This window comes from Micropterus salmoides, unplaced genomic scaffold (assembly GCF_014851395.1).
Source record: "Micropterus salmoides isolate LMB-PRFRI ecotype aquatic unplaced genomic scaffold, ASM1485139v1 Ms_hic_scaffold_8, whole genome shotgun sequence".
In the NCBI taxonomy this organism is placed as follows: Eukaryota; Metazoa; Chordata; class Actinopteri; order Centrarchiformes; family Centrarchidae; genus Micropterus; species Micropterus salmoides.
Genome location: NW_024044570.1, coordinates 12,676,878 through 12,688,618, shown reverse-complemented (window position 1 = coordinate 12,688,618; position 11,741 = coordinate 12,676,878). Strand labels below are relative to the sequence as shown.

The 11,741-nt window shown below is 38.4% G+C and overlaps 1 protein-coding gene across 1 annotated transcript; it reads right to left on the bottom strand.

Moving 5' to 3' along the window:
* Positions 1 to 588: 588 nt before the first annotated feature.
* Positions 589 to 11,174, bottom strand: LOC119894297 (overexpressed in colon carcinoma 1 protein). Its single transcript, XM_038706974.1, has 6 exons — positions 10,896 to 11,174; positions 7,724 to 7,748; positions 6,314 to 6,349; positions 5,073 to 5,152; positions 4,239 to 4,269; positions 589 to 4,108 (listed from the first exon to the last, which is right to left on the bottom strand). The coding sequence occupies exons 1-5, from the start codon at positions 10,936 to 10,938 to the stop codon at positions 4,265 to 4,267; spliced, it is 189 nt and encodes a 62-aa protein (XP_038562902.1). The 5' UTR covers positions 10,939 to 11,174; the 3' UTR covers positions 589 to 4,108; positions 4,239 to 4,264.
* Positions 11,175 to 11,741: the final 567 nt, after the last annotated feature.

Below are 11,741 nucleotides of genomic sequence, written 5' to 3'. Positions count from 1 at the left end.
ATGAGAGCCAGATGTGTCAAAACTTGGGCAGGTAGGCGTAGGCTAGTTGTGTGATATAAGTCAGTTCTCTACAGCTTTCTGTCCCCAGTGGTGGAAGAAGTACTCAAAGTATCAAGTATCTAGTATCAAGTAAGCATCAAAATATATTTAAAGTACCAAAAGTAAAAGTACTCACTAAGTAGAATCACCCATTTGAGCTTATCATATTAGGATTGTAATTATTGATGCATTGATGTTCCTTTAATGTGGCAGCTGGTAAAGGTGGAGCTAATTTTAATTAGTTTATATACTGCTGGGAAACTACTGCTGTGCAATGAGAGACAAGATGGAGTTGCCATCTCTCTACTACCTCCTGCTCCTCCATGCACTCCTAACAAGCAAGTCAATTACGAGATGGCGCTGTGATTGATCATGCTGCAGGCGGACAAAAGCCCTCAGTTCAATGACAAATATTCTCCTTAGCCGTCCTCGCTTGATTTTGTCTATGACACTCGCTAAGAACACTTGTAATCCCTCAAGTTTCGGGCTCATTGATTACAAAAGGCAGATTCATTTTAACAAAGACCACAATCAATAACCACAACTGTGCAGAGACAATATAAAAGTCTTTAATCATAAATAATTGAATCAGATGATAATGGATGAACAGAGGCAGTCAAGTTGTTTGTTTTTGTTCATGTCAGCATCATTGATGAATTAGGTCGATTGGACATTGTGTTTGGGAAGGTGTGTGGACATTTATGATGAGCAGGTAATTTGTGTGTGAGTATGTGTGATTTGAAAGACCGACAGAACATGTGAGACAGAGAATATAGCCTGTAAAATGTGATTTTCAACGTGAAACATCACTGAACAAACCCAGTCACCTCAGTCATTTCCTCCTCATGACATCATACAGCCGTCAACAGCATAAAGAGACACTGGTGAGTTTTTAATGACCAGTTCAGGTCTTTTCCAGTGTGTGGACAGTAAATAATTAAAACAATTCACAGCTACTTTGACCTCAAGTGGTCAAAAACCTGAAGGATCTTACATCTCCAAACATTAAAGGAATAGTTAGACATTTTGTAGAAATGCACTCGTTTGCTTTCGTGCTAAGAGTAATCTGAGAAAATGAATAATACTCTCATGTCTGTCTGGTTAAGATGAAGCTACAGCCTGCAGGTTAGCTTAGTTTAGCATTAAGACCCAACAAAAACCACAATATGCCATTTTTACACTTTGGTTTTTCACAAATGAAACAAATGAGACATAATATGTTAAAAAGTGAGCTTTAGAGGTGCTGGTAGGTGAGTTTAGTCACCTTTGGACAGAGCCAGGCTAGCTGTTTCCCCATTTTCAGTCTCTGTGCTAAGCAAAGCTAACTGGTTGCTGGTGGTTGCTTCACATTTAGCATACAGACATGAAAGTGGTATCAGTCTCAATCTAACTTAATGGAAGAAAGCACATAAAGGTATTCCCAAACTTCTCAAAGCACACCCCACCTTTACTACATTCAAATAACATGCTGTGTAGCACAGCTTTTTACACATATCCCACAATGTGCCACAGTGGCATTTAATTGTAGAGGGCTTTGCTTCCACCTGTGTTATGCATCCACATTCTGCCCCCTTGTCCCTGTTGGACTAATTGAATAGGGCAAAGGCAATGACATTCATCATGTACAGGAGGAACAACCATAAAGGGCAAAGAGGGGCTGATAAAAGAGGGAGAGACAGGCGGCACAACACGCTGTCAAAGCTAAATGCCTCTGGTAGGGACTGCAGGGAAACTGAGGCAGCAGCAGGGAGGAAATGTAGACATCAAGGAAAAGGGACACCAAAAATATAATGTCTCAGGCGGGGTTCTGATCAAATCAGTGCTGCAGCGCTGTAGGCACACTGCAGCTCTTTTTTATATGTTAAAAATGTTGTATAAACTACACAGTACATAAAGCAGCTCTTTAGTATATTCTGCCTCTACCACAGGTGAACAGTGTAAACGCTGCGACAATATGGTGACAAATGGCTTGCAATCAAAATACATGAAGACATGAAATCCCTTGGTATCAATGTGACTGATAATCGGCAACATAACTTGGCAACTAGAAGGCGTTCCACTGAAGAAAACAACGGTAAATAGTGAGCTTTTGTTCATAAATTTTGTGTGACTGGCAAGTCGAGGCAGCCGAGGCTACACACAGGTGTTTTGTGTAGCGTGGAAACATCTCTTGAATCTCAAGTGTTTAAAGTTGGCCTATTTCCATCCTCCTCTAGGGTCCTGGTAAGTGGAGGATGTCATACATTCAATAGAAGAGAGAACCCAAGAGCCCTGCTGACAAATGACCGCCCAGCTGTAATGTGTTTTTTTCTGGGGACACTGTGATGTGAGATTTTCTGTTAAAAGATAAGGCTGGTGATATTCTATATTTTTCTTATTGTCAACAGATCCCATGAAAAAGAACTAAACCAACAATAAGCTTGGGGCTGAGTGTCACAGAGGGTACAGAGGATGAAAAGTATTGAGAGACAGACTAAAACATTGTTGAGCTTGAAGTAGCAGGTATATTTATAATACAACTCCATCAGCTAGAGAAGGCCACAAGATCTGGCTGAAAGCTTTGTTAGCTTCAAGTGAGGACCTTGTGATGAGAACTTTTTTTCACACTAAAACATTGTTGGTTTTATCTTTTCATGGGAACAAAACTACACAATAGCACCAGCTACCTTCAACAATTACATACAGAAGTACAACGTTCACAATAAAGTGTGATACATAATGTATGGAATAGATTATAATTATGGCAAGTCGTTACTAGTAGCTAAAAATTAAGTACTAGTATCTAATCAATTGTTACTAGTAAAACGGGAATAGTTACAAGTAGCTAATGGAATAGTAACTTGTAACTAATAAATAAGTACTAGTAGCTTTTAAATAGCAAAAAGTAAGTTTTAAAGAATAAATGTTAAAACGGCTTGCCATATCATAATGCAGTTCAGGTGCTACAAAGCAATGTCAAAAAAACGTAAGAAAAACAAGGATTAAAAAAATCACCACTTCTGTGTCTCTTAGCATGTTTCCTTTGTTCAGTTTTTTGCAGCTGAACTTAATGACATTTTTCACTGTTACACATTAGATCACTTTAATGTTGTGAGATATGAACAAACTGTGTGACAGTTCTGCTTCTGAGAAAGATTGTAAGAACAGTGTGAATTACCCAGAAGCACTAGAATCAGAGCTCTTCAGGGGGAAAAACAACATGCTGCAGAGAGAGCTTGAGAGAGAGAGAGAGAGAGAGAGAGAGACCCTCTAAGTGTCATGAGTCATATGCTGATGTTACACAATCAGTCTGGGCCACAAGTTAACAACAACAGGTACAACGTAGTTGCGTGCTAAGGACATTTGGGGACATTGATTAAAACACTTTTTGCTTAACTCATTGTTGTTAGCACTTTAACCCATCATTAAAATCAGAGTCGTTTTCAGACTCTTCTGTTGCAGCGGCATGTCCCTGATTGAAATCAATAATATAACGCTGAAACATTCTGTGGTGCATTAACAGGAATTTGTGTGCTGCTTTCTGTGAAACTCTGTCTCTCTAACTCTGTCTCCGCCACACAATGAATCATTGATTAGACTTAGAGAAATAACAGAGTTGTGATTATCATTGCAGAGGGCATTTGGGAATGTGTTCAATTCCCAGACAGTTAGTTAGTTTGTTACATGGCTGGGTCCCCTGTCTCCTCCTGAGAAAGAACGTTCCAGTGTCGTGACCGAAAAGTCAAGACGGCTGTCACAATGCCCGCTGCCACCACCCAATAATGCCGGTCCCAGGATGGGTGCTTGTCCACTTCGATGGCCATCTATTTTTTGCAAAGTGAAGGGTGATGATGGATGCCGTATGCCGACCTCTTCTGTGTGTCCCTGCGTCGTTGTGCCCTGCACCGCTGTGCCAACCATGACTCCACGAGGCAGCGTCTTCAGAGCCCCTGCATTCTACCCACATCCTCGCTCAATGAGAGTGTTAAAACCTGAGACTTTACTCTGTGTGTGGTGAGCCAGAATCAGAGCACTTACATGCTCTCTGCTTGTAATATGAGTGTCTCCAGGTGAATGAATATGTCGGATCCTGTTGAGACAAAGAATAGTGTCATTTCATTTGAGTCTTTGTACCAGCTTCAGTTCACTTTAAAAGAGAAGAAATACAGAAGAGCAGGTGATGGTAAGAACTGAACAAGCAGCCTTGTTCTTTAGAGTACCTTTGTTGTGTTCCCTTCAATAGCTGCTAGTCTGCAAGAAGGAGAAAAAACAGAATCAGCAGCTGTGCTCAAAAACAACTCCACACATAATTCCAGTTTGAATTGAGAGACCTCAGTGGAAAAAAGAGTACTTGTTGTGGAAGAGGATACAAAAGTTAATCAGTTCCTTATTATAATGAACTCAATGAGCAAAAGGACACGACAACAGGAAAACCTTCAGGACTACAAGATAAAACAGTAAGGCAGCAGTTTGTTTCTTAATACTGGTCACATTACAATACAATGTCACTATTTACATAGCTCTGTCAGAAAAGTAGTCACATAAATGGTGGTCAATTAAGTCAATATCACCACACACTGTATTAGAATGAGAGAATAAATAACGCTGTTGTGGTTATCAGTAACATGTAACACTTGAGAGCCTTAGGGGAGCCTTACAGGAGTAATGAGGGGCATGATGTTTAAAAAGAAACATAACTGAAAAATATTTTGTTGCATGGTAAAAGGAAATGTTGTGAATCATGTTTATCTTCGCAAATATGAGTAGCCAAACTTTAATAGTAAAGGGAATGCTTCTCATTAAGATTCAGAAAAATAAAAAAATAAAGGTCAATATTACCAAAAACGCTGCAGGCAGGTATATGATTTCATGGGGAGATGGCTAGGCCACTAGGGTTTATTTATTTCTACGCCCTGAGCTGCTTCACCACAAGATGCTCATCAATGTCAGAGGCACCATCTTAAAATAAACTACAGTTTACCACACCAACAGTTAATTTTCTTTGGACGGATACTCATTTTCCAGAATATAGGACGTGCAGTGCAGATGTTTACCTTTACGCGTGGACTTGGACTGACTAGCAGCCACAGTGGTCAGGTCTGCTGGTAGACCTACATACACGCCACCATAGTTCCTGAGAGGAGAGCAGAATAATGTAGCAATTAATAAAAGACAACGTAGGGATTGAAAGGTACCTCACCTTTTATAAAATATTATACTAGGCTTTGTGTGACGTTGTTATGCATTTGATAATATGCGTGCCTTGAATTTATATCTGAGTTTTGCATCTTGTTATTAAGTAATTACATTAAGATGCTTTGTACACACACATATAAATGTAAAAAGCATGGTGATTTGACATGGTTTCAAAGTATGGAATTAGACGGCTTTATTACCAGTGACCAGTGATACTGGAAATATTGGGAATAATAATGATAATTTAGAATAACTACCTCTAATATTTATGGGGACATTTTGACTTAAGTTTGCATATGAGTAAAATCTATTCATAACTTAATAATAATACCAACTTTATTTGTAGTGCATCTTTCATGCAAGATGCAGCCCAAAGTGCTTAACAAAAACAGATGAAAATAAACTATAATAAAATAATAGCAGCAACAGCAACAAGTGAAGGTTAAACAGGTTTGATCACAGTACAATCAGTGCTGGGCAAGCTACTTGGAAAATGTAGTGAGCTAAGCTACTAGCTACTCTACATTAAATGAAGCTTCACTACACAGAAGCTACCCCCCAGTCAATTGTAGCAAGCTAATTTTTTTATATTTTATAGTTGATACAAAAATGATACAAGCATGTTAACCCAAATGAAAAGCCAAGTTAAAAGATAGGTCATTAATTTCTTTTAAAAAATTGCAAGGGAATGCGCTGTTCTAAGATCCAAGCGGAGGGTGTTCCACAGTTTAGGGCCATAAAAGAGAAAGCAGCCTCGCCAGATCCCTTTAGGGGCTTCTAAAAGACTTGTTGGGACACAAAATGAGAGGCAGTCGCTGATATATGAGGGTGCTAGATTATGTACGGCTTTGTAAATAAGAAAAAGAAATGCTAAAAAATATAGGTAGCCAGTCATCTAAAGACCTTTTTGACTCATAGAAAGAAAAGCACAGTTGTTACTAATAACATTGACAATAAAAAATACTTATTAATATTCAGATTCCATAATGCATAGCAAATATTGTATTTTTGATCATTATCCAACATCCAACAGCACCAGAAAAATAAGAACTTAAATAGTGAATGCAGTCAAAAATCTGGAGAAAATAAGCGAAACTACCTTCTTTTCTCATCTTCTGCTGAGGGATCTTCTGTCCTGATTGAGAGAAGAAGCATGGGTCAGGTCAGGTCTTACAGGAGCACAGAGGACATAAAAACTCACAATACTGGACTGTGGAAGTGCAATCACGCTGTTGCAGAACATTTGAGCTATGCTGCATTAGCCCTGTAGGGAATATTACTAATTCCCTTTTGAGAGTTCTGAGCAACTGACTGCCAATTGTTGTTTCAGGTCTGGAACCAGGCTCCTGAACAACCAGTTTCCAGTGACCTAAGTGTTTTTTTTTACTTGTTTGTTTTGTTGTTTGTTTTGGAGCTGCACCATTATTCACTTTGGTTCTTTTCCAGGAGTGCGAGCAAAATAATGACTTTCACTTTTTGGGTGTATTATTCCCATAATCTTGTGTTTGTGTTGTACATCTTGTTTGTGTGTGTGTGTGTGTGTGTGTGTGTGTAATATATTTCTGTGTAGTAAAGTCCTAGGAAGCTGTGATTAGCTCTTGACTGAGTCAGTAGTGTGCTGCTGTCAGCTCTCGTGGGTCCTGTGCTTGCGGCTCAGATGATTATCAAGGAACATATACAAACACACACACAGGCACGATTCCAGGAAATGCTTTGGAAATGCTGCCCCTCCCTAAGCTTTGATAAATACTAACTGTTGAAAGTCTGTCCTCTGTATGAAACTTGATGGGTCTGAATTGATAGTTTTTCAAAAGCCAGAAGAAACTTATTGTTAGTTAAACAAAACAAGAGCCACTAGGGGTTCATGGTCAAATATATCCATCCATCCATCCATCCATCGTCAACTGCTTATCCTGCATACAGGGTCACGGGGGGCTGGAGCCAATCCCCGCTGACATCGGGCGAAAGGCGGGGTACACCCTGGACAGGGCGCCAGTCCATTGCAGTGGTCAAATATATATACAATTTAAATATTAATGTTGTTCCATCTACGTGTAAACTCATACCAAAGGCACAATGTATAATTTTAATGTGGCAAAAATAAATAAATATTTATATTTATATTTATTAGTACTGAGCAAAACTTCAAGTAATGTAGAATGTGAAAGGAAGCTTAAAAAAATGCTCAGAGGCCAAATCCTTATTGTTTGACCATATCGATTACATCTAAATTCATTTACATAATAATGAATTTGTTAAACTGATAAACATGGGTTTGTAAATGTAATAAAATATAGAAAAATATATTGTTTTATTGTTGTGTGCACCCATCACTGATTTAAAAACGTAAATCCTTTGCCACAACACAGATCCATACTACATGAATACTACATACAATACATATATGAAGCTCTTTTGTTAAGATGTACAGTGTGATCTGAATGTACACAGCTTGGAGGCCACAGATGATGAGCTTCATAAATACTTTAAGAATGACTGATGTACTTACACTTCCTTGGAGACTTCTGCTGGCCCTGAAAACAAATCAAAACACATCATATAATTAATTTTCATTAGTACTGTGGTATTCATAAGTATTGAAGGAAGTGTGTTACCTCACTAACAAAGAATCCCAGTGTGCTTAAGATCCATGGACCATGCAACAGTTTCTTTCGAAGGCCATCATTCAACACACATGTTGAACAGACACACAATATACAGTATAATAATTCTCACTTCAACCTGTGAACATGTGGACCATCAGCTGCCAGTGATTTAAGGCCAGAAACTACAGGTAAATAGGTTGAACAATTTAATAGATATTTAACTGATATGTTATGTTTAAATATGTAAATTATGTCATTGTCGAATAAAAGAATAATTAAAAATGAATAGCAGTGTATAGGCATTTTCTTTGATATTCATTTTAATGCACATATTACTTATTTATACTACTTATTTATTTATTATTTAATGTGTATTTTATAGGTACAATTACATAGCATGAACCAATTCCACAGCGTTCTACACTACACCATTTATAGCCCTTGTCTGCAATGCCCGTCCCTAGATTAGCCTTTAAAATACACAAAAGTCAACTAGAAAATGCATATAACAGCACAAAACACAAACGAACAACACAACAATGACACAATAAAATTACCAATAAAGCTTTCAGTGCTAGATTTATATTTCAGTGTAATATTTTTGGTATTGCCACTTTGCTTAAGTTTCCAGTATATCCACTGATAGTGGTTTTCACCATAGGCTACTCACACTCTCTTAACAATTGGCTTTTATAGTTATCCCAACTTGCCTCTGAAGGGTAACAGAGGACATGTTGTAAACTGACACAAGGCATACAGTGTAAAATGCCTCGATTCCAAATGACACCCAGGGTGCTCATCCAAATGCTGTTTGACTCTTTTATGGTCCGACAACAGCTCATTATTTGCTGAACCACAGGCAGTCCAATGAAATTGATTTGAATCGAAATTAGATCATAATAAATTCATTTGGGGGATAATCTAACTTCCTGTTTGAACATGCTATCACACTGACAACAAAAGTATAAATTCTTCTCTACAATATTTTTTCACGCCACACTTCACTGTGTCACTGTAGAAATGTGTCTTTAAAGGAATAACATGTTATTGTAGAAAAGTAGAGAATCTATATTAGACAGAAATATAGTGAATTTTATCCTTGTAAAAGGAATGGAGGGCCATTTTCACAGTCAATGTTTGAGTCTGCCAACATGACACAGGGGCCTATTCAGTAGCCTGACAAAATCTCATTCATATCCAAGGGTGCATCTGGGTGCATAAGACTAGGGATGAGCAATGTGATACAGACTGCACTGAGGCCGACATTTAAGTCTAGTGAGACCACAGCTTGAAATTGAAACATTCTTGTATGACTTGACTTTAAAGCTTCCTAAATGACCTTAATTATGGTTATGGTTTTGTTATTGTCTGGAAGAACTTCAAATAAACACATTACTACAAATTACCCCTACTTAGCATTTATAAGCAGTATATAAACATTTAATAAAGGTTTATTGCACCCTATAATGTAGTTGTACATAGTTATAAAAACATTTTAAGTTTGTTAATGTACAATATTTGTCTACATTTTCTTACTATACTGTCATCTGTTATTTGTTTATACATCAACCTCAACAGGAGGATATGGTTATGGACCACTTATATCTGCTTAAAACTACATTATAATGTAGTTTATTAAATATGTATATACTACTTATAAATGCTAAACAGCTAGGGTAAAAACACTGTTATCAAATAAACAATTTAACATAAAACACAAATGTGTAGCGACACAATTACACATCCTAGGTTAAAATAATATTAAATATGAAGTGCTTTTATCTTATTTCTACAGAAAATAATAGAGTAGGAGACCACTAGTCCACATTTGTCAAAGTGACAGGACATCACGTCTTTGACATTGTGATGAGCACTGACCTCTAAAAAAAAGAAAAATGGATAAGACTAACTGCACAGAAATGGAAGCAGCTGTTGTCCTTCATAGACAAACAAGCCACACTCACAGCAACATACTTAGATGTTGTTTGCAGACAGTGTAACAAGTAGATCATATTTAAAGCAAAAGACAATGCTGGGTCCCCTTTCCCAGTAGCTGTCTCTGGTTAACATGCCTGGTAAGCACTGATTAGGTACCTGCAAAGACACACATTTACACAAGCACAAACACACACCATGCTGCTTTAATAGGCAGTGGTGGTGAGGTAATCCTGCAGATACTTCAATCTAATTATTACCTCAAATTGGCTATGGTGCCCAGAGATTTGCTCAGTATAATTTAAAACAGGTATTCTATCAGCCTAAGCCAACAGAGACAGAGAGATGTGTTATTCAAGGACAAGCCACAACAAAGTAGGATATCTGAACGAGTGTTGGTAAAACCACGCGATACAGTATTTTAGCTCCATACTTTATGAATGAAACCTGCCATTGATTGAATATTTTACAGACGCCTGCTTACAGGCACAGCCAGCAAATGAGGAGACAAAGACAGGTTAATTTCACTGGAACTGCTCATCTTTCATCGTCAAAATCTATGGAAACCATTGCATACGCACCAAGAGAAAGAAGAACACATAAACAAACACAGGTGACATAAGGAGGAATTGCTTTTGTGTCAGTGTAGACATTAACATTCTAATCACAGTATTAATGTCATTACCATTCATCAAAGCGGTACATTCCTGAGGCTACTGCTATGGTGTGTTATACGAGGATATGGGAGACCCTTTATGATCGACCCACCACTCATAGCTTTAGGAGACCACTGTACTTACACACACACACACACACAATACAGAGTGGGAGAATTAATTATATTTATATCATGTACAAAATATATGATGCTATATAGCTGTTTATTTATTTATTATTATTGAAATCAAGACACTGAGAACCACACACACACACACACATAGATAATGCACACACACCAACACATCTGAGGACTGTCACTGAATGCAAGGGTAACCCTGATACACTTAATTTACATTCAAAACAGTCACTCCCTTTGATGCAGATACAGTGACAACTCTCTCCCTCACACGCTCTCACATAGATTGTCACACAAACATACACATATACAGATCCACACACATATTCCCTAAAAACGCTCACCCCCTCCTGAGTTGCTCGTGACTGAGGAATTGCCACAACCCATTTTGCATCAATGCAGCCACCGTCCAACCAAAGTGAAGACGCTGGAGAAGGAGGAGAAGGACGAAGAAAAGGCTGAGATCCAAACCACAGTGGGAGAGGGGGAGAAAGTGAAGAGGAGATGAACGTGAGAGAGAAAAAAGGAGAAAGTCAATCAATGTCTCCCACAGTAACACAGAGATCTCCTTTAGGTCGTGTTCCTTTCCCCTCTCTTCAGTTTTCAGTCTCTGCAATGCAATGGAGAGCTGAGAGTGAAGTGAAAGCATGGGGAGCGAGGCTTTTATACACAAGGGGAGGGGGGGAGACAGAGACAGGGAGAGGGAGAGAGGGAGAGGGAGAGGGAGACAGAAAGAAAGATGCTATGCCCTCACATGATTTGCTCTTTTCCTCCAACCTGACATGGTTGCCCTGGAAACCGGGGGGGAAAGAGGCGGAGGGTGGGGTAAGACTCAACCAATAGAGAGCTTCCTTTTTATATAAAGGTAAAAAAAAAGAAATGCATTTAAGGGGCATTAATATATTCAATATATCAGTGTGTGTGTGTGTGTGTGTGTGTGTGACTGAAATCCTGTAATATCCTCAAATTGTCTGTGAAAACATAAAGGGCCTTTATTTGTGCTTTTTCTATGGGTGGGACACACACACACACACACACACACACACACACACACACATCTATCCCTTGTTTGAGTTCTTTGAAGCAATGAGAGCAAGATGCTGAAGAAGCCTTGAACAGTCTTTTCATGAAACCACAAGGGTCACGTATAGGGCAGTTTAAAGCTGCCAGTAAATTTCAATACATCGCCT